The sequence below is a fragment of the Electrona antarctica genome (genome assembly GCF_951216825.1).
Source record: "Electrona antarctica genome assembly, chromosome: 14".
NCBI lineage: Eukaryota > Metazoa > Chordata > Actinopteri > Myctophiformes > Myctophidae > Electrona > Electrona antarctica.
In genome coordinates, this window is record NC_136795.1 from 24,892,065 (window position 1) to 24,915,644 (window position 23,580).

Sequence of the window (23,580 nt, forward strand, 5' to 3'; positions counted from 1 at the left end):
TATTGTAATTGTATTGTATCACAGAAAACAAATACCTTTCATGGGAGGCAAGCTTATAAGTTTTGATATCAAGAGGTGGAGTCAAAGTAATTCATAATCCATCTACAGTATGATTAGCAGAACTTTCAATTAATTAGAGAAGAATTAAGTAGAGTGATTTTGAGGAACAATAGTTATTTTATTTTGTTAAAATAGGTGAAATGCCTCTATATAATGAAATTGGAAATTGGAAGTGAAGTAATGAGCCAATCAAATTGGAACTGGAAAACTAGTAAATTGAAGGTGATAAATGGGTCTTTCTTGTGACCTAGAGCAGACGTCCCTTCCTGGTTTTTAAACAGCTGGTGGATGGAAATGACGCTCGTGGACGGCTTCAACTTGTAGCGTCTGCAAAGCGTTTCCGATTTTTTTAAAGCCGCGCAAGCGTCATTTCCATCCACCAGCTGTTTAGAAACCCGGAAGAGTCGCCTGCTCTAGGTGTTTTTTGAGGCGACAATGTGCTTGTGCCCATAGACTTCATTACCCAAGAGGACGCGCTGTGGTTGGCCAGTCTTCACTTTGACTGGCGGTTCTGCCTTGATAAATGCCAGGATAAAACTCATGGTCTCCCTTATACATAATATAGTCAAGCTCAGACATAATATGCTATAGAGTTGTTACATAGTGCTATTCAGGCTATTCAGGACTGGAGTTGTCCCAAATTTCCCAATGGCCACCCCGTCCCAGCCTATGGCAGATATTGGATGCAGTACATGGTAGACAGCGCTCTCCACCACCATCATCGGAGAAAAAAAACACCAAATGAGAGAATAACTTTAAACTAAGCATTCCACGCCTGTATATCAGGTTGAAACCTTTTTCATTGGTTAAATATTTATATAAAACACACAGACAGGCTAAAGCACAAACAGCCGATCTACACGCTCAAGAAGTATACAATATGACATTAATTCACGATCAAATAAAATAGTTGAAACTTGAAGACTATTATGCCTGACTGTGGCGATATATTAATAAATAGCTTAATTGTCCAATGGATAACATGGAGTACTTCATGACGTAAGAGCATATTTATTGACATGTGAAGCACAAGTTCATCTTTAAATAAATTGAGCAAGCAACCATTCCATACCAAACTCAACATGGTCATTATATAATAGAACTATCCAGTGTTCAGCAGATCTGCACAAGCTCAAAGTACTGTGATATTTTAGTTTTTAGAAAGTACATTTCTAGAGTGTTTGGTCAGCAACGGTCTCCCCGTCTCTTCAGCTCTTTAATAAACAGAAAATACATTTGCAGGTGGGTAAGAAATGTCATTGAATCAGGAGAGAGTAGCAAAGCTCTATACATGGAGAATAACTCTTCCTACTTCCGGGCCCCTTCCCTATTCCTTCACAGGTTTTACCGATGATATTATTAAGGTTAACTCGGTTAACTTTAATTTCAAGGACCCCCATAACTCTGAAATGGCCCTTTATAGGGCCATTTGAAACCCACTCAAGGACACTTGGACCCACTGGTGTAGCAGTATTTCCAGTGAGCCAGCCTTGCACAATAGCAGAACCCTGACTCTGTTTGACCAGATTGGCACAGAGCCTTCATTCTTTAGCCTTCATTAGTATCATTGGTAACACCTGTGAAGGAAGTAGGGAAGGGCCCCAGGTTCTTTCCAAAATGGCGTGCGTGCATAGAGCCCATTCATCAGCTTAAATATTAGTCAGTTTTCAAATTTAATTTTTGTCTGCTCATGTATTTGTCATTTCACTTTTTGAGTGGTGCAAACCACTCCAACAACTGGCTTTGTACCCGTGTTTGTTCGTACCAAAAAAATGAGCATGGTTCACACGGGTGATTTAAAAAACATGAGCATGGTTACTATGGTCACTGACATTACGTCAGACCACAGCTGATCAGTCTATATAAGACCTTGCACCACTCAGTTCACACGGGTGTGATTTTTTCTGTATGAATACTCTCTTCTGATTGGATAAAATTGGTATCCCAACATGACAATGTTTTCTGTTTTAATAATAGAGCTGGAGACAGGGAGACCTCTGTTACTGAACAAACGTGCACAGACCATCACTTACAGTACCTTTAATATATACTTTGTCGCACGATGGAATTAAGCAGCGGAAATAGCCGATCTACAAGCAAACATTGCGCCACATTATGAGCTTGTAGATCGGCTATTTCCGCCGCTGTATAAATGGAGCTTGATGCCTCGTTCTACACATTGCTGTACGTCAGCCCTTGAAAACGGTCTAAAATTATAGGGCGAAAGTCCCTGGGCCACCCCGGGGCATAAAGCTAGTTCACGTTCCTCAATGTGTGGTCATGTGAAATGGAACATTCTGCATAATACTTTCCAAGTACATTTTGATACCAACACTTTCGTACATTTACTCAAGTAAATTTTGAATTCCAGAGTATTTCTATATTGCAGTATTGACACTTTTACTTGAGTAAAACAATTTAGTACTTTTTCCACCACTTGCTAACGATTCAGCGTCGGACAGCGTGAATTAGCAGGTTGTTACACAAAGATAGGAAGATCAAACTGACCGGCACTCCTCTTCAGAAGTTAAAAGGATCCGTGGCTAATAAGCCTTAATACGTTAGAATTGCCCTCTCTAACTAAAATTGAATTAAATACATTTAAATATTTTCTTTATTTTAGAAATAGGGGCGCTTATCATTGTATACATCATCATGACGTAAATTTAACCATTCATTGTCAATGGGAATTTAATGTTTGTTTAAGACAAAGTTAGTGGACGGTAACTAAAAGCTGGATGTAGGAGGGGCTAGCTCCCCAAAAAAACGAGAAAAAAAATGTGTTTGAAGTGAGAGGCACCTTTTATCATGATGATCGTGTATGATGAAGTCATCAAGTGTCACCAAGGTTCCGTAAAAAGTCCATAGACTTGGCTGCCCCTACGTCAGTTTACTGTGGCACCCACTACATCATAGTGTACTGTGACACCCACTATGTCAGCATAGTAAAACGTCCATAGACATGGCTGCCACATGACGTCACAGGGGCACACACAAAGCCACGTGTTGGGAGTTGCCTGCGCCGCTCAAAAACCACAACTTAGTACTTCCTATGGTAAAGCAATATTTTGAATGTTTTATTAGCACATGCATTCCATAGGAACACACATGGACATATGACATCATCAACTTGATGTGTCCCTTGGGAAAAAGATGAACTATTTCTAAAATAAAGAAAATATTTAAGGTGTTTTTAATTGTAGTTATATATGTACAGTAGAGGGCAATTATAATGAATTAAGGCATACAAGGCTTATTTCTGATATGTCATCTTTTTGTACAGTTTGTTTCTTGTATCGTTGCTTGGTCTAGATCAGTGTTTCCCAAACAGTGGGTTTTGTTTCGACATTAAAAATAAATAAATACCTATTTGAAGAGAGAGAGAGAGAGAGAGAGAGAGAGAGAGAGAGAGAGAGAGGAGAGAGGGGGGGTGGGCAGTTTTCAAAATATAACATATAACACATATAATAATATAATAATAATATATTATATATTATATATATATATATATATATATAAGTAGTAGTGAATATACAGTGAATATACAGAATCTACAAGCTCACAGCTTGTAGATCTGCCATTTCCACCAGTTTGGGTCCCGGTCAAGATGTTGAATGTGTACATGGAGCACAATGGAAACAAATCAAACAATCAATTAAATGCTAGACGCAAAGAAAGTGTGTAAAACGGTGCCTTTGGACCGCCGGTCTTTGGTGGAGCGGCCGTTGAGAAGCAGGGGGTTAGTGGACTTGCTGGGTGGGCTGCACAGTGGGGATCAGCGTTGAGGTGCTGTGCACCGCAGTCTGGAAGAAGTACATCTGTGAGGAGAGAGAGGCATTAGAAGGACAATATCAGTCACCAGAAGCAGGGCTGTGTGTTTTCAATGAGTCTAACATGGTTAAGATTGAATTTGAAGTTACAACTTACAATGGGTTTATATAGAAAGATAATAGAGCACCGAAGTCTGACGTCACTTTCAGTAGAGGGCGCATATACACAGGTTCATGTATTTTTTTTATTTGCAGTGAAATCTCCATAGGGCGATTTTAGGTCGGTTCATATAAGAACTGTGTTTGAAAAATAAACCGACCACCCCGGCTGTCCATTCATATTTGATACAGCCAGTTTCTGGAGAAAATGTGGGCGCAAAAGCCTTGAAACTACATATGAAGGCAATGTCGCTGCTAATATACGTCATGCCCAGCTGTCAACACATTGCGTTCCTGAGATTCCTCGTTGACGTAAGCTCAACTGGTGGTGACTCGACTCGTACTAACCACGAAACATTAAATATCAATAAAATAAAAATAAAAATAAACGTAATTATCATTCGGTTTCTGTTGTGCGACGGGCAGATGCAGCCACCCTGCCTACCCGGAAATGTAGTCTCTGGGTTGTTTGACTCGTTTCTAACGCTTATTTTGTTACTCTTTGGGTATATTTGTACAGTTCCACCTTCAGTCGATGCTTCATATCCATATGAGTGAAAAGGCCGGTGATCGGTTTATTTTTCAAACACAGTTCTTATATGAGGCGATCTAAAATCCCCCTATGGAGATTACAATGCAAAAAAAAAGTACACGAACCTGGGGACTGACGCCCTCTACTGACAGTGACGTCAGGACTTCGGTGCTCTATATAATGAATACTGAATCAAGCTACATAAAAAAGCCTGATATAAAAAGCCCTGACCATTTTCAAACATGTTTGATATTTATCTGGATCACTGTGGATCAGGCACAGCGGGGTCTCTCTCACTCTCTCTCTCCCTCACACACGTGTGTGAGAGAGAGGGACGTGTGTGAAATTTGTCCTCTGCATTTACCCATCCTATAATCACTAGAGCAGTTAGTAGCCATTGTGCGTCACTCAGGGAGCAAATAGGGGTTAGAGCAGGGGTATTCAAATGTCGCCCCCTAGTGGCCCTTGGAGCTAATGAAAGTTACAGGTATGGTGTGTGTGTGATAGTGTGAGATTATCATAATGACAGTAATCTTTAATCAAATTATATCATATTTATTCAAGGGCTTTTGGAGTATAAATGAGACAGACACCAGTCACTTTAGAATAGAGTACCGCTGGTGTCTGTGTGTGTGTGTGTGTGTGTGTGTGTGTGTGTGTGTGCGAGTGTGTGCATGTGTGTGTGTGTGTGTGTGTGTGCTCGTTGACGTTCATTAATGTCAAGGCAATTATGTTTATGCACTGTCAAATAAGTCTACATCTATTTTAAGATGGTGCACAATGAATTACATAAATATTTGTGTTTGAACACAAAATGCATTTTGAGAACCCACACATTTTCAGTTGTGGCTCCTGGCCTAATCTAGTTGACTACCCCTGGGTTAGAGTCTTGATCACATTGACACATTGCTGGTCTGGCCAGGCATCAAACCTGTGAGACTAGTGAGCCCTTGTGGGCTCACTAACCACCACTCAGCTATGGCCACTCCACTCATAACTTTGAGAGTGTAAGAATGGAACCAAATGAAACCTGCAAAGGTCCATTTAAAAAATATATAGGAATCATTAAAGGGAATCGTTAAGGAATCGGAATGGTTAAAATCCTAAAGGATCCCAACCCTGATTGGTGACACAGCCCTAGGCACTACCTTGCATCCGACGGCCAGCAGTGAGTGCAGCAGCAGGATTGTCACAAGGGTGGAGACGGCCGTCACCTTGGTGTCATTACGTACGACCGGCCAGAACGTCAAAGCCAGCACCGAGCCAGAGATCACCATGGCGACCACGATCAGAATCCAACGCAGCCACTCCACCGGGATGATCCATAACACCTGGTTTAAAACGAAAGACTAGCTAAATACAACTGTAATAATCATGTAAACATCACTGCCGCTAGCGGCCGCTATCACCATGGGTCACAGAGTTGTTTTCTATTGAAATAAAATAAAACAAATTAAACAAGCCATAGACACTTGGCTGCCACATCATTCTGAAAGCCAGACGTTGGAGGGGCTGGCGCCTCAAAATAACTAAAAAATCACACCCGTGTGAACTGAGTGGTGCAACTACACATTTATTGTTATAGCAACCATGCTCGTTTTTTTGGTACGAACAAACACGGGTACAAAGCCAGTTGTTGGAGTGGTTTGCACCACTCAAAAAACCCCTGCACTAGATGAACTATACTACCAATCTTCGTACCTGTTGTCAGAGTTCCTGTTGTACCCTGTTTGTTCCCCGTCTGATGTCATCAACATACGCCCATTATTTGAATGACCATGAATTGGCATAGCGGTTGGATCTGCGGTTCTGCAAAACCAGATTTCCATATATGACTATATATGGGCATATGCTTTGGGGGAGGAGGGAGGGGACCTATTGCAATGCTTTGTGGTTTAGGACAGTGCAGTTCCCACACCAGGCAGTGAAACAACCAGTGCTGCTAGCGACACCTCTTTAGAAGGCCTGTAGGAGCTTGGACCCCATACCACTGATGTGATGATGACACGTGATGATGACACGTGATGATGATGACATGAGGATGACGAGAGGGTTGAGGCAGAAGGCTTAAAGCTGGACTACACAGACTACAAATGGCAGTATGGAGGATATCTAAGTGTTCAGACTTAGAAGTCGCCCTCCATAAACTCATGAAGAGGTTCCACGATGAAATCCGTTACCAAAACAATTCTGAAGAATGGACAGATCTCATCAGCAGATTTTCAGCGAATCATCACCCCTTTAACCAGCCAGACATAAGGAGGAGACAAAGATGAACCAAGATCCTACAATCATCACCCCTTTAACCAGCCAGACATAAGGAGGAGACAAAGATGAACCAAGATCCTACAATGATCAACTACATCAGTGTACTTTCTCAGAAAAGAAAACTCACATCTGTAAACATTGTGACAAGAGTTTATTTTGGTGGAGTAACCTGAAGACACACCGACTTACCCACACAGAAGAGACACCTTACTACTGAAAAGAGTTTCAGTGAGTCCAGAAATCTGAAGAAACATCTTGATGATGTCATCAAGATGTGTTTCACCATGTTAATGATTTGTGAGTGGTGTAAACCACTCCTACAACTGGCTTTGTTAGTTTGTCTGTGTCTGTTCGTACCAAAAAATGAGAATGGTTGCTATGGTCACCCAGTTCACACGGGTGTGATTTCATTACGTCAGACATTACGTCAGACCACAGCTGATCAGTCTATATAAGACCTTACACCACTCAGTTCACACGGGTGTGATTTTTTTCATACTTACAGTTCTAGGAAACACAGAATGGGGGGACTTTTTTATTATTTCCACACAACAGCTCTAAGGTATATTAATCCATTGAGACCTGGAACGCATCCATGTCACGTTAGCGTTTAACCACATTAACCATTAACCCATTTTGGGGCGGGAACCCGTTTTGGTGTTTTAAACATTGTTATAATTTAGCTATTGAAAAATAGCAGATCTACAAGCTCATAGCACGCCACCGAGTGGCGCGCTATGAACTTGTAGGTCTGCTATTTTTGAAAAACCGTTAAAATGTGCCTCAAATCTTTCCGAAAATTGTCATGATTTAGAAAACTTTTTTTTTTAAATTTTGACGTCAGGCCTGAATGGGTTAATGACATAGTAAAATGTTGAAAATGAGTGGAATGCCCCTTTAACCGCACTGGAGAGAAACCTTTCCTTTGTAAACAATGTGACAAGAGTTTCAATCAGTAGGTAATCTGAAGACACACCTGTGTCTCCACACTGGAGAAAAACCCTTTCACTGTAAACAGTGTGACAAGAATTGCAATCAATCTGAGGACATCTACACAGGAGAAACACAGATCCAATTGCAAGCTTTGGCTTGAGAGAACTCATGGCTTTTGCAACCTGTGATGTTGTGAGCTTGTAGATTAGTTGTTTTCGCCTGACCGCACGCTGTAGCCACTTCACGCTCAGTGTTTGTGTGTGTGTTGGGGGGGTGGGAGACGAGTTGGTAGAGACCTAAGGAGAGACAGAGCACTCTGACCACGTACGTTCAAGACAGTTGTATCTCGTGTTGTGTTTTATAGCGAACTGAAGACGGTTGCATCCCCACTCAAAATGTGCTCTTGAAAATGTGCTCTTGAAAATGTGCACTTGGCCACGCGTGCACACACGCACAGTACACACATGCTGACACACACGTGTGCACAGCGAAAGTAGTTTACACACACACGCACGCACATCGAAAGTAGTTTGGAAAGTTTACGTGGGCTGTTGATATCGGAAGTGGTGGAAGTGATCAAGTGAAAGCAGCAGTGGATCCGCGACGGGCGTCACCGTGTGTGTGTGTGTGTGTGTGTGTGTGTGTGTGTGTGTGTGTGTGTGTGTGTGTGTGTGTGTGTGTGTGTGTGTGCAAGTCGGCAGTCTGAGTGGTGGGTCAGGCGCAAAATTGTATAGGCCATAGTTCTGTTGTGGCGGGAGCAGAGGAAGCATGACAGTGGGGTAACACCGAGAATGTTCCCATGTAACTATATATATATATATATATATTTTAAAATTTGGCTTAAAACTTGTCTATATGACCTTTAACAGTTTCCCTGTGGAACCCACCAAACCCGTTTATTTCCCATTGTCTTTCCCTGATGAAACCGCTAAACCCGCCTTTTGTTTTATACGTTTCATTCGCTGTTTTTGATAACTTTAAAAAAATACCAGCTTTGTCGCGGACATCGTGACGAGGACGACGCTTTATGATGACATAACCGGAAATCAACCTATCACTGGCTTGCAAGGGCAAACTGAGTTCAATGCAAGTCAACAGCGTTTTTTCCATCTTGCATTGCTCTGTGTTGATGTTCCGCATCACTCCAGGGGATTATTTTTCAACTCGGTAACAAACGACAATTTGCTGTGATTCTTCAAAGGTTAGTGAACGTAACTTATTATTATGACTTAACGCAGTAAAGGTGTTAAGTACATTTTGATGCCAATACCATTGTACTTTTACTCGTTTTTAATTCCAGAGTTTCACGTGTTGTAACAGAGTATTTCTCTATTGCAGTATTGATTGATACTCAACACTACTTAAGTATAGTGTAATGCGAGTACTTTTTCCACCAGTGACCACCACTGCTAAAATGGGGCCAAAATTAAATCAAACGTTCCTGCCAAAATGAATCATTCAAGTACAGTACTCACAGACGTAGGGATGTATATGAACAGGGAGTAGCCGTAGACGCAGGCCGTCTCCAGGAAGGAGTATCCGCCGATCTGCCTCTCAGCTTCCTGCCTCCAGGTCAGGAAGCCCCACACGGCCAGCGGTACCAGCCAGGCGTACATGAGGATCACTACCGCTGCTATGGACACTAACACACAGAGAACACCATGAAGGATCACTACCGCTGCTATGGACACTAACACACAGAGAACACCATGAAGGATCACTACCGCTGCTATGGACACTAACACACAGAGAACACCATGAAGGATCACTACCGCTGCTATAGACACTAACACACAGAGAACACCATGAAGGATCACTACCGCTGCTATGGACACTAACACACAGAGAACACCATGAAGGATCACTACCGCTGCTATGGACACTAACACACAGAGAACACCATGAAGGATCACTACCGCTGCTATGGACACTAACACACAGAGAACACCATGAAGGATCACTACCGCTGCTATGGACACTAACACACAGAGAACACCATGAAGGATCACTACCGCTGCTATGGACACTAACATACAGAGAACACCATGAAGGATCACTACCGCTGCTATGGACACTAACACACAGAGAACACCATGAAGGATCACTACCGCTGCTATGGACACTAACACACAGAGAACACCATGAAGGATCACTACCGCTGCTATGGACACTAACACACAGAGAACACCATGAAGGATCACTACCGCTGCTATAGACACAATCACTACGTCTGTACCGTGGCAAAGACTTGGGCTTGTCCGTGGCACATTTTTTACTTTCTATTTTACACAACATTATAATGCTCTTATTTTGATCATAACACTGAATGTCAGATTCTCTTCAGAATATGTATGACACTGATTTACTATGACACAATTAGGAGTCCACTAGGACAGTAATTCTCAAATGTTGTATTTTCAAGGACCCCCTTAACTCTCAGTGTACAAATGGAACCAAATGGACCAAAGGGTCATGACATGTAACACGGCCATTTCTTCCAATGGCTAATCCTGCCAATGACATGTAACACGTCCAAACTGTGTTTTCAGTGTTTCCACAAGATGTCACTCTTAGCTAACCTATGATCAACCTTGAAACTCCCTGTGAAGGAATCCATGTGGAAACCACGCGTGGTTTGGAATCCCACCACAGCTCCAGGAAACCCTGCTGTGATTGGCCAGTAGTCGCTGTGATTGACAGTTCTCGTTTTTGCCATAGATATATATAAACTCTAGATAGCTCACCCACGCTGTTGGCCAATGGAGAGCAACGTCGTTACGTGGTGGCCATCTTACCTCGGGACACATAACATTGTGTATAAGAGGTAACATGTACTCATGTACTCTTAAATGACCATAACTTGCTCAATTTTCAACCGATTTTCAAACGGTTTGGTTTGTTATAAACGTCAGAGACGTCCGCATACGTATATGATTTTATACGACGTTCATATAAAAAACATAAATTAAGCAGATAAGCGTCCTGAATCATAGCCACGTTGACAACGTTTGTAATAAACCAACCCGTTTGTAAATCCGTCAAGATTTGAGCGAGTTATGACTGTTTCTGTTTGAGCTGCCATTGAACATACTGTACTGTAGCCCCGAAGTAAGATGGCTGCCGGGTGAACGACGTCAGAAACTCCGCCTTGAGCCATCTAGTGTTTATATATATATATCTATGGTTTTTGCAGCCGAAACCTAACCCTAACCAACCCTGCTGTGATTGGCCAGTAGTCGCTGTGATTGACAGTTCTCGTTTTTGCAGCCTAAACCTATGCCTAAACCTAACCCTAAACCTAACCTCAGTCAAACTAAACCTAAACCATCCTTCAACCAGAAACCTAACCTCAGTAAAACTATGCCTGCCCGGGAGCCAATCAGACACGCGGTAAGGCGGGTCCTGGATCGGCGGTGGGATCCTGGAGCGTTGGTGGGATTCCAAATCATGCGGAAACCACATGGACGTAAAACTCAGTTTCACTTCCTGGTAGGGACTTTTCTCTGCCTCGTAGCTCTGTTTCTTGTATCATTGCAATTTCGTCCTGAGACACGGACAGTTTTTCTATTACTATTATTAAAACATGAGCTTTTGTGGATCTTACCTCTATGGAACTGGGGTCAGTAGTGGTATGAGGGGTCTCCCATCTTACCTCTATGGAACTGGGGTCTGTAGTGGTATGAGGGGTCTCCCATCTTACCTCTATGGAACTGGGGTCTGAAGTGGTATGAAGGGTCTCCCATCTTACCTCTATGGAACTGGGGTCTGTAGTGGTATGAGGGGTCTCCCATCTTACCTCTATGGAACTGGGGTCTGTAGTGGTATGAGGGGTCTCCCATCTTACCTCTATGGAACTGGGGTCTGTAGTGGTATGAGGGGTCTCCCATCTGGCTCAGAAAGGTAGACAGGTTTCCGCTGATGGCCACCGAGAAGACCAGCGTCACACAGATCCAGAATGGCCCTACACACCCACCCACCCACCCACACACCCCCACACACACACACACACACACACACACACACACACACACACACACACACACACACACACACACACACACACACACACACACACACACACACACACACACACACACACACACACACACACACACACACACACACACACACACACACACACACAGAGTTATGCTCAAAGAAATTACCCTAACGAATTCTGAGGCTGATTATCATTTCTATCTTGTTTTTCCAACGATGTCTACGTGGTGGACTTTATTGTTTATAATGTCGGATGAGGTCTGATGTGGTCATGCAAAATGATTGTATCCGTGGATTGTTGTTTTTTTTAACCACGATTTTACGTGGATTCTTGTTACAGTGCAGTACTGATTAGTGCGTCCAGGGACTCCCGGAAAGGGACACAGTTGCGTCCATTGTCAAGAAAGGTCCCTGCACGCCGCATTTGGCCTGTGGGCCAGCAGTTGAATATCCCTGCTAGACAAAAGCAGAGGAGGAACACAGTCGTTCTGGATTAAGAGTGTCAAATGCTAAATGCCTAAATTGTAAACACATCACTGCAACCACACAACCCTAACCTAGTCTACCAAAGTAAGACAGTCAAGCTCCCAAGCTTCCTTCCCCCGACATCCGCTTTCTCCATACCAACCCGTCTACTGCCATACACAATGAATCACAGATTTATTTTCAAACTTTTTTTCTTTCCCTTTAAGAGACTTACATCACTTGCATAGACTCCCATTGTAAGAATGGAATGTGGAAATGCTCATTCTATCTCAATGAGGAAGTTCCAATCGTAGTTCTAATGTTTGGAACTTCCTCATTGAGATCGAACGAGTGGCGAGATGAAAGCGTGACGGAACTCTCTTTCAATAGCACTGGATACCCCCTTCTAACATCTAACACAACAGCTGAGAACCCCACATTGCACGCATGTGCGGGATTGTGCGCACAATCTGCACATGCAAATGTTTTTGAGCGGTGCCTAACTGCTCCAATGACTGGCCGCATGTAGGTTTGTCTGTCTGTCTGTCTGTCTGTCTGTCTGGAGTACGAGCAGCTGCAATACCCCTGGCCCTGGGTGACCTATAGTGGCACTGTTGAGCAGCCTAAATGCACCATTCACACTGAGCACTATAACTATAACAGCAGTTGTTGAGCAGCCTGCACTGCTCAGTTCACACGGATGTGATTATTTGTAAACATGTGTTCTGTATGACTAGTTGGATTGATATCACGGATATCTAGGGCTGTCACGACTAGCATTCATTATTTTTATACTTAACAAAAAGGTAAAAGGAAAAAAAAGCAGACATAGCTGATCTACAAGCTTACAACGTGTCACGATAGTGACACAAGGCTTCTGCCAAGTACATCAAACACTATTGACAAGTTTTGTTCCTTTGTTAGTTTTTGCATTTGAATATCTCCCACTTGGCATGTGCTCATTGTGCTGCACCTGTCCCATGTGGGTGGAAGGAAGGGGGGGGATCCTTCCTGGGGGTTTGTTTCTTTCTTTTCCTGCCAAGTGTGAGGGTGCTGGGGTTCAAGTGTTTAAACGCCAAGTAAAAAAGTTCGGTCCTAATAGGAAACGGATATTCTCTCAAATTTTCCTCATGATGTACTGGATCTTAGAGTGAGACCTCACATATTTACGTAGCATAATATCACATGAGGTTCTAAAAATTAACAATGTCAATCAGACGTGACGTGGATGGTAACCGTGGATGAGAACCACTGCTCTACACAATATCAATCAGTGCTTACCATATAGATCTGGGTTGTTCCTGAGGTAGTGTTTGATAAAGTTCCTCCCAGGGAATGGCATCACCGACCCTTTGACTCTGTCCAATACCTGCAATGTGTCAAAAGAGTGAAAACCAAATGGTGACATCGGTGACAACAAGCACCCCTAAATTAATATGCATTTGGCCACGGAACCCCATCTGAAAATGTTTTGTGCCAGGGACCGTCAGAAGAGAAGATCTATTAAAAAGAAATTAATCTAAATTATTCAAACATATTTCATTTTTTTTCCAAATGTCTCCAAAAATAGCCTGTAGATCTGCTATTTTTGAATAGCCAACATATAATGGATAAGTTGGCTACAGATATTGTTGATGCCATGTTAACTAACTTTGCTGGGCACCCCCTGGAAGCTGGAACCCTCCCAAGGACCCCCCCGCCCACCCATATAATAACATATTTTTAAAAGGCCATTAGCACAGTGTAGCACAGAGTGGTGGCCCATTCGTACCTGCATAGTGTCTACATTGAAGAATGACTGGTAGTATTCAAAGGTCCAGAATCCACTGGTTGGCTGTGGGCCTCCTAGGAGCTGTTAACACAGACATGACAAAGAGATTGTAAAGATTTTATTGAAGGGATAGCCCCTTGCATCTCATCTCATTTTAGAGGGGGACCCGTAACATACACGATACATAAGACGTACAGTACACAGATAAAGACAATATACAAACACATACATACATAAATGCACAGACAGCTTGCTCAGCCTCTCCCACCCACCCCACCGACCACCACATCATCAGCTGTTAAGTGTGGGTACTCTGGGACCCCCGGTGCGTGAGGCACCAGTCCCCCCAGAGGTGGTGTCCCCCCAGAGGTGGATGGTGGTGCACGGCCAGGCAGACGTCCCCAGGGTGATGCCCCTGGTCCCTGCCTGGCTGTGGGTGTGCAACAGAGGAATGAAAGTGCTAAACCTGTGAAACCGCTGCCTGCCATACAAATAGCTGCAATTAACTACGGTATGTAATTGTGGCATTGAACATCGGTAAAACAAAAACATTGAACAAGGCAGATAATGACATAATATACAAAGAAAAAACTGACAAAGTAATTAAGGGTCTATTTTGAATCCCGGCCTATAGAGCGCCGCAGTCCCGCCCCCGCGAGAGACCCGGAAAATAAATCCCTGTTCATTTTCCTCATAGACTTTTCAGAACTATTTAAAGATGTTTACGCCGCGGACAAAGCCAACTCTTGTCGTGACAAATCATGACAATAAACACAATGTTTTGGGCCAAACAAAGAATTAGAAAGTAGAAAAAAACGGCAGGTTACAACACTTTTTTTGTTGTTTTTCTTCTTTGTGCTTCGTACAACGCATTTAAATAAATACTTTTTGAAATGTCTATGGGAAAGATGCATTGGGATTCATTCCTGGGCCTGGTGTCGTCACTGGGGGCGGGACTGCGATGCTCTATAGCAGTGGTTCCAAACTTTTCAGGTCAAGACCCAAAAGAGAGACTAGACATTTGCCTGGGAGGCCGGGACCCAAACTAGTGAAAATAGCAGATCTACAAGCGCACAACGCGTCGCTTCGTGCAGCTTGTACTAGATCAGCTATTTTCACTACTTCTTATTTTTATTTATGGAATTTCTTAGATTGGTTTGTTTAAATGTATACAATTATTTAAACAATATATATTAAAAGAAATTAGTCGTTATGAGTCGAGCTGCATTATTATTATTTGCGGGGGTCCGCTATAACTGCCTCTGTGTCAGTTTCTTTTTTTTCCCCCCCCCTTTTTTATGTTTTTTTGTGGCTTTCGCCTTTATTTTATATTTTTTATGGAGGGACAGACAGTAGGCTGACAGGAAATGGGAAGAGATGGGGGGAAGACATGCAGTAAAGGCCGTCGGGATCGGGAGTCGAACCCGTGGCACACTGCCAGACTGGATTACCAGCCAAGGTGCCTGGACCGCTGAGCCATGGCCCAGACCTCTGTGTCAGTTTCAGCGCAGTAGTTCAGGTAGGAACCAAACTTCTCTAAGGCGGAACTATTGTGTTCTGAGTCGTTCGTTTCCGCCCGAACATATTTGCGGTGCGCACATACATCAGCCAATGAGAAAACCAGCTGGACTACTGGACTAGAGGAATAGCTTGGACATTGATTATAGACTCAGCTTGCTATTGCATAGCAGCTGGTAAAAAGTGCTGTGATTTCCCTGATTTTCCCCTCCCAAACTACTTCAAAAACATCAATGATGTCCACCATCACAACACCAGAGGGGTGTTTAGGGCAGAGGTTTGGAGCGACTACACCGCTATAGTGAGTGAGTGGAGCACACGAGAGGACTAACCCCGGAGCTCTCCTCCTGTCCCTCCTCGTCATCAGACAGCTCCACCTTCACGTCTCCTCCAGTGGAACCTCTCCGTTCGTCTCCTGCAGTAGGCGAGGTGACCAGAGGAACAGTGGACGCTCCCGGTGCTGCTGCAAGCAGGCCTGCCACCTCCTCAAAGTCTGTACACACACACACACACACACACACACACACACACACACACACACACACACACACACACACACACACACACACACACACACACACACACACACACACACACACACACACACACACACACACACACACACACACACACACACACACACACACACACAGTTAAGTCATCAAAAGTACAAATTACAAAGTATGTTTTCATTTTAATTGTACAACTGTGCAGCAAAAAAAAGTTTGTTTTGGACGTTACAAGGTTTCCATCCGACAGGAATGATAATATGAATGCTTTAAATGTGTGGAAAGCCTACCTTGGAATTTCAGATCATCTGGACTCGCCATTGTAATTGTGGAATAACTGCAACCTCATGCAAGACCTATAGGGAACAATTTGAAGGATTAGATTCAATATTCATATTATGTCATTATGAACAGAACAGCACCCCTTTATCATCCTGGTGAAACCAAATCATTACGTATTGTATTTGGTCACAGACAGACTGAACAGCTTGCGTCAGGGAAGAGAAGATTTGCCGGAAGATAATTTTTGTTAAAAAACATTTTCAAAAATAGAAGATGAACAAGTTCACAGCATGGCACGAAGTGACGTGCTGTAACCTTGTCGATCTGCTATTTTTGAATAGCTACCATATAAATGGATAAAGTGGTTAAAGGACAACTTTGTTTTTTATTGTTATTTTCAACCAAGGTTCATGTTTTAAGTTAAAGTAAAAGATTAGTTTTCTTTTGTTTTTTTGCATTTGCTGCTTTCATGACCTCATGCTTCCTCCAATACATGAGGAGTCCAAGCCGCTTCTTCTCACCTGACAGGGGGGAGTTTCCCCGGTTGGACGTAGCGCATGGAAGGAACACGTTATTCCAACCAGTTACCTTCATCAGGCCTCCATCAGGCCAAAAGAGGTAACTAGTGAAAATAGCAGATCTCTACAAATGTTTTACTAATTATTATTATTATCATTATCAACTTGTGCCGTGATTGGCTGGATTCCTGCACTGTGATTGGTTGAAAGAGGTGTCATGCCGTGAGGTGATTGGCTGGAGGGTGTGTCGTTGGCCAATCATTTGTGTTGTAGCCAATCACCACCAATTTTTATTTGCTACGAATGGCATGTGTCAATCTGCACTGTGGTTGGCTGGAAAGTGTATCACACCACGCTATGATTGGCTCAATCCTGGGCGCTAGAATTTTGCATAACGTTTTTGCCACATGGGCCAAATATAAGTGGCAGCAAGGAAAAGGGAAGCAGAGGAAGGGGGAGAGTAAAGGAGAGCCATATGGATTGTCTATGCTAAATTGTCTGTGGTGGATGAATTCCTGGCCCGTAATTGACTGTGATTGGCTGAATTCCAGGCCCGTGTGAGGGAGGCTGAGCTTTGCATAACGTTTGAGCCACATGAGCCAATATAAGTGGCGGTGCACCCGCTTCAGATGCCATCAATCTATTCAAAGGGAGAAAATCATGTTTAATCAGGGCTTTCAATAGAGTCAGTAACCAGCTACTGCAGCTACTGATGGAGCAGTAGGTTTGATGCTCGCTATTCAGAAGGCTGATTCTATGCCTTCTAATAGCTACTGATGGACCAGTAGGTTTGATGCTCGGGGAAAGAGGAGAGCTAGATGTAAGCCGATATACAGTAAATGCCAGTGAGTATACTAGGGGAGGTGGTGAAGAGAGAGAGAGAGACCTAGGTGAGCCTCCTGGCCTAGAGAGGTGGGGGAGAAGAGGGGAGAGAGAGACGTAGAGTGGATGTGCAGGCCAACATTGCTAGATGTGAGGATGGAGAGAGAGAAGGGAGAGAGAGGGATAAGAGAGATGGAGGGGAGGGAGAGAAAGAGAGGGAGTGATAAAGAAGAGGGGTATATATAAGTTCAAACATGTAATTTACATACATAGGTTAACCACTTAAACTCTCTAATCTAGACTTGGGAAAACCTATTGTGAGTTGTCTCTGCACTTTGAACGCTTTTTTCTGTCTACATTAATCTCTTTGCCAAAAGCAGCCAATCTACAAGCTCACAGCGTGTCACATCGTGACGTGTTGTGTGAGCTTGTAGATCTGCTATGTTGGGCCAATGCCCCCCAGTGAGCTCCAGTGATTCGTAAATACAGAAAAATGTACAGTCATTTTCTGGATGTGCCTTTTTTTCTTCTTTTTTTCCCTTAAAATAGGGCCCTTAATTTCAGGGATGTGGCAACCATTGTCTTGCCAGATCAAACACAACACAGCTTGTTCGAAATGTTTGCATTTGAGTGTTTACCAGCACACACAGGTGGAGTTCATTCACATTAAACCACTGGATTTCCACACAACAATGACCAATTAGCGTTAAAGGAACTAAACATTATCGAGCTTTGTTAACATGTATAATGTTATATCATATTATGTAGTATGACAGATTACCTTCACATCACGGTAACAGCAGCTCAACGCGGACGTACACAATGCTGTCACGTGACCCGGACACGTCGAAAGGCTCTCGAGGCGAACCGCGTGATTGGCTGCTGTCTGTGTGGTCACTGTGGTGCATGCGCAGTGTGTCGCAAGTTCGCAACATAAAGAGCAGAACGATCCATATGCATATGGCTCTGAGCAGATCTATACTATATAACTATGCTCTACAGTCTACACGCTCACCGTGTAAGATACAAGTTTGGCGACGCGTTGTGACTTTGTAGATTTGTTCATTTTGATCACATACACAAGTGTACATATTTATCAAATTGCAAACATACTATATTTCTAATATTTGTCACTTGTTTAACATGCTTGCGTCCTTTAATGACACATCACACACGGACGGTCCAATCAGCGACGCGATTTGCAGCAAAGATGGTGCACACAACTGCAGGCTCTGTAGAACTGCAGATGTGGCAAGTGGACGCTACCCCGCTCTTTCCAGCAGGTGGCAGCCGATAGCACGAAACACAGTACAATGAAATGTTGAACTTGTTGAAATGTTGAACTACCAAATATCCCACTTTAAACAAAATAAGCCTGTCGGCTGCCGGACTAAAACGATTGACAAAAAATTATTGTGATTATCTCAAATAATTGCGAATCGATTGGAGTGGATTATTATGTATAATTGTGACGACATGCTTGTGCTTGAACAGTGGTTCTCAAACATTTTCATTTCAAGCAGGACACGCAGTCACCCACATGCATGTTGAAAGAAAGAAAGAAAGAAAGAAAGAAAGAAAGATGTATTTATTTTTAACTGGGGGTAAACTGCAGCCGAGGACCGAGGTAGTAGCACATCTTTGCATTTCTCCACCATCTTTGTCACACAGCCACAATCGCGTCATGCGCCATCTTGCCTGCCCTGCACATGAGCGCTGACATTGAAGTTCCTGTCTGTCACAATCATATAACTCTATGGTCACAATGAAGAGCTCATGGGCGATGAAGGTGGTGGTGATGATGAAGAGGAGATCGTTGTGTACCGCCGTCACTGCGAAGGTCACCGCGACACGGTGGGAAAGGGTTAAAAACAGCAGAGCAGGTGAGAGACTGGCCGGTCGCTGAGAGAGAGAGAGAGAGAGACTACAAAGTGTATGCGTGCACACTGCACACACACACACACACTCACTCACTCACTCAACTGGCTGAGGTTGCAGTAGCCCCATATGTGCCCTCTCCCTACGCTCATTCTGTAGCTCCGAGATGAGGTCACACACAGGGCCCCTCCCACCCGTTCAGAAACGGCGCATGTTTCCACAAGGAACGATTCTTACCCTTTTCTAAACAATGAATCCAAAACGTGAAGGGGCAGAAAGCGTTTACACTAATTCAAATTTAGCAACGTCCAAGAAAATCCGAGTTTAAACGGTTACGAGCGTTACAGCAGTTTGTTTAGTCAGCCGCTTCCATGTTTATCAAGGGATTCGTGCGTGTGCGCGTACATGTCGAGTGAACTGAAGTCAGTTGGAAATGTTCGACCAGGGGAGGCGCCGGGGAGGCGCTAAAGCTTTTCAACTTCCTTGAAAAACATGCTAAACAACCGCTAGACGCTCGTGTAACCGTTTAAAGTTGGATTTTCTTGGACGTTGCTAAATTTGAATTAGTGTAAACCCTTTCTGCTCCTTCACGTTTTGGATTAATTGTTTAGAAAAGGGTAAGAATCGTTCCGTGTGGAAACATGCGCCGTTTCTGAACGGGGTGGGAGGGGCCCTGTGTGTGACCTCATCTCGGAGCTACAGAATGAGCGTAGGGAGAGGGCACATATGGGGCTAAGGTTGCAGTTGAAATAAAGCAGACATTAGTACATTACTTTCTCTGTTTTCTTCCCATGCACACTCTAATGTAAATATGATGCTTTAGTAAACGCCATTGACTTTTAAACAGCGGCTGATCCCGTATGTACTATCATGAGAACCAGTCTGAGCGCCACCTCTGAAGTGTGTGTGTGTGTGTGTGTGTGTGTGTGTGTGTGTGTGTGTGTGTGTGTGTGTGTGTGTGTGTGTCACGGTGTGTTGGTACTGGTAAGAGTGTGGTTCTCACCTGCCTGTGTATCTCTCCATGCGTGTGTTGGTAGGTGCGTGGTGTCGCACCCTGGTATCGGACTACAAGGAGGCGTGCAGGGAGGTGGTGGTCGGTGCCTGGGAGCGACCGCTCAAAGCGCTGACCTACCTGGGCCTGCTGGGCGGAGCCTCAGCCTGCGCATACACCAATCCCGGCGAGGACTCCCTCCACGCCACGTTCCTCGAATCCTCCAACCAGCTGGGGCTCCTGTCGCCGTGGATACGCAACGGCGCCTCCGACGGCCACGTGCAGAGCCTGACCAAGCTGCACAACGAGGGACGGCTGCGTCACCTCAGCCTGGGTGTGGCCTCGCTGGCGTGGCGCGCCGACTACGACCCGGGCATCAGTCTGTACGAGGCCAGCTGCAGCAACCTAACGGTGCCGTGGCGGGAGCTGCCTCAGCGTGTGCTGGACGTGGGCTTCGCAGGTAAGGTTGAACTTGTAGATTGACTATTTGTTGAGGGTATAAAATGATGAAATGAATGGCTTGTTATGTTTTTACTATAGGTACCACATGCGTGCAAATGTGTTGCTTTTTGATGAAAATCGCCATTTCGAATCCAAAAAATAGGTAATGTGCTTGTGTGGCATAATGGTGAAATCACCCCTCAAGTATACAGTACATGCCAGAAATATGGGGAGGGAAGCCTCGTAGGGGCGAGACTGCTTATGTGCCGCTTATTTGGTTCATATATGCCACAGAATGCACTTTATTTTGAAGACCCCAAAATTAACCGGAAGCAAAATCCCCTAAAGCTAATGTGGCTACCGTCTTTTTATAAGTCATCAGGAGCATTAATATTGTAACCTCGAGGTAGCAACGATTGTGTAATCAGCCACTAACCGACGTTCTGTTCAAACACCTCAATTCAGAGAAAAACGCGTTTTAAGATTGCCCTTATAATGGCGGTGGACGGCAGGGAATCATTTAATTGACGGACCACAGTGTATCAGAGCGTTACCTATCGGCAAGGTCGCTGAGCGAGACCATTCTGAATCAATAAAAACCTAAAAACACATGAAAGTAATAGTTGAGTTATAATATATAAATGAAAAATCACACCCGTGTGAACTGAGTGGTGTAAGGTCTGTCTGACGTAATGAAATCATGTCTGACGTAATGAAATCACACCCGGATGTGATTTCATTACCTGGCTTTGTTTGTGCAGAAAAAATGAGCATGGTTGCTATGTTCACCCTGTTCACCCGGGTGTGATTTCATTACGTCATTACAACAGGGTGAACATAGCAACCATGCTCATTTTTTCTGCACAAAAAAGCCAGTTGTAGGAGTGGTTTACACCACTCAAAAATATATATGTACTATATTTGCAGGACGCTGGTGGATGCTGGACAAGAAGATGAAGGACTATGACATAAACGAGGAGGAGTTTAAGAGCCTCCCGACACACATGCAAACCACACTGCCCCCCACTGTCCAGGAGGTGGAACGCAACGAGAGCTTGCATAAGGCTTCCTGGCTGCCTCTGAAGATGGAGGAGGAAGTGGCGGAGCTAAAAGAAAGCAGTCAGGATGCTGCTGTAGTACCGGAAATGGTGGAAGAAGAGGAGCAAAAAGAAAGCTCAGCGCAGTGAGAATTAAAAAATAAAATTAAGCAAACAAACATTAAAGGCGAAGCAGACGAGCTCAAATCTGCCACTTATATCATGGGGTCTTCAACAGGGGTTTCGAAACCCCTAGGGGGTCCTCAGAGTTACATTTGTTTCTTTCTTTGTTTGGAACATTAGCTGAAAAAGTGCAGATTTACAAGATTACATTGGCTATTTCCGGCAAAGAGGCAAAACGTTGAAGACTATCAACACAAGATCCCTTCACAAAAATTGCGTTATTTTCGGCGAATGTTTGCTATCATGATGTGGCCAGAGTGGGGACGATGGTGTTCATGTGGTAAATTGACCAATCATGTCTCTCGTCTCACTGGGTGTGTCCTGTGTGATATATAATGTGTGACAAATACTTTGGACTGGACTCATAATGGGCTCTAGGCACACACGCCATTTTGGAAACAACTTGGGCCCCTTCCCCACTTCCTTCGCAGGTTTTACCGATGACTCATAATTGCAATGTCATCTAGGGCAGGGGTTCTCAACATGGGGGTCGCCAAATTATTTTGGGAGGTCCCCAGATCATTGCACCTGAATTGCTGGAAAATGGAAATTAAGAGTTTACATAGTACACATACCGGTAGTACATGCATAAACTAAAGTTTCGTTAATGATTATATCTGGTTTCAGTATTTATTTCTGTTTGTCATATTTACTCTATTATTAAGGTTATTGTAGTGGTCAATTTGAATTGGGGGAGGGGCGGGTGTCTCGAGACATGGCCAAAGCATTTCCGGGGGTCCCCAGTCAAAAATGTTGAACCCCTGGTCTAGGTTAGTGGATCTCAACCTGTGGATGCAGGGCCTTATGTGTTGAGCAGAATTGTTAAAGTTGATTCTTTGTTCGCATTCTCACCCCTTGCATTTTTAATTTACTGCGGTTGCGTTCACACTGCGCTGTCAACCACAGCAGGGAACTTTATCAATGTGGTCAATTCATAAACTACACAGTGAAATCTATGGTGTTAAAATTGGACTTTGAGTAATACTTAGGACGAAAAGTTTGCTTCATTTCCTTTATTTGATGCGGATTGCATTCACACCTGCAGTGAATCGAAGTCGGGTGCGCTTAGACGCTAAGCGAAACCTGTTTTTCTTTTGGCGAACCAGAATTTGAATGAGCCTTCACACCTGCCAAATGAAGCGCACTTTATGACAATATGCAGCAGGATTCATTTTAATCGTAGTATAACATCCTGGTGTTAAGGCGACCTTCATGATGGGCAGCCAGTGGAGGTGTAACTCGCAGTCAAATGAATACAGAGGATTGTACAGTGTAGATTGGGGTTCCAGAGATAATTGTATCTGTATGCAATCATTTTTCGACTGCGGTCGAGATCATGGATTTCACAATGCCATGCCAGACTTTCCGGTCCTTCATTGCCATCCCCAGTTTCTGCTTACTGATGCACGTGTCCCTAGTCTGTGGTTGGCCCATCAAACTGGGT

General features: G+C 43.8%; 2 protein-coding genes across 4 annotated transcripts; one reads left to right on the forward strand and one right to left on the reverse strand.

Moving 5' to 3' along the window:
• Positions 1 to 1,056: 1,056 nt before the first annotated feature.
• On the reverse strand, positions 1,057 to 19,742 carry yipf2 (Yip1 domain family, member 2). Of its 3 annotated transcripts, XR_013791579.1 has the most exons (10): positions 18,388 to 18,623; positions 16,275 to 16,340; positions 15,808 to 15,968; positions 13,958 to 14,038; positions 13,468 to 13,555; positions 11,567 to 11,683; positions 9,198 to 9,364; positions 5,670 to 5,852; positions 2,056 to 3,878; positions 1,057 to 1,668 (listed from the first exon to the last, which is right to left on the reverse strand). XR_013791579.1 is itself a non-coding variant. In XM_079520667.1 (9 exons), exons 2-9 carry the CDS (start codon positions 16,303 to 16,305, stop codon positions 3,801 to 3,803), a joined length of 906 nt encoding a protein of 301 aa, XP_079376793.1. In that variant the 5' UTR covers positions 16,306 to 16,340; positions 19,722 to 19,742; the 3' UTR covers positions 1,057 to 3,800. The 3 variants fall into 3 exon arrangements, 2 of the variants coding, with proteins under 2 accessions (XP_079376793.1, XP_079376792.1); XM_079520667.1 differs by lacking the exon at positions 18,388 to 18,623 and adding an exon at positions 19,722 to 19,742 and having other exon boundaries at positions 1,057 to 3,878; XM_079520666.1 differs by having other exon boundaries at positions 1,057 to 3,878.
• On the forward strand, positions 19,260 to 22,750 carry timm29 (translocase of inner mitochondrial membrane 29). The gene is made up of 3 exons (XM_079520669.1): positions 19,260 to 19,489; positions 20,522 to 20,935; positions 21,844 to 22,750. Exons 1-3 carry the CDS (start codon positions 19,363 to 19,365, stop codon positions 22,101 to 22,103), a joined length of 801 nt encoding a protein of 266 aa, XP_079376795.1. The 5' UTR covers positions 19,260 to 19,362; the 3' UTR covers positions 22,104 to 22,750.
• Positions 22,751 to 23,580: the final 830 nt, after the last annotated feature.

Excerpts from the sequence above, each read along its gene's own strand:
- yipf2 (XM_079520667.1), bottom strand. The coding sequence starts at position 16,305 with ATGGCGAGTCCAGATGATCTGAAATTCCAAG. Across the intron at positions 13,556-13,957 it reads TCAATGTAGACACTATGCAG|GTATTGGACAGAGTCAAAGG; the intron begins GTACGAATGGGC and ends GACACATTGCAG. Across the intron at positions 9,365-11,566 it reads CAGACCCCAGTTCCATAGAG|TGTCCATAGCAGCGGTAGTG; the intron begins GTAAGATGGGAG and ends TCTGTGTGTTAG.
- timm29 (XM_079520669.1), top strand. The coding sequence starts at position 19,363 with ATGGTCACAATGAAGAGCTCATGGGCGATGAAGGTGGTGGTGATGATG. Across the intron at positions 19,490-20,521 it reads GGTTAAAAACAGCAGAGCAG|GTGCGTGGTGTCGCACCCTG; the intron begins GTGAGAGACTGG and ends GTGTGTTGGTAG. Across the intron at positions 20,936-21,843 it reads GCTGGACGTGGGCTTCGCAG|GACGCTGGTGGATGCTGGAC; the intron begins GTAAGGTTGAAC and ends CTATATTTGCAG.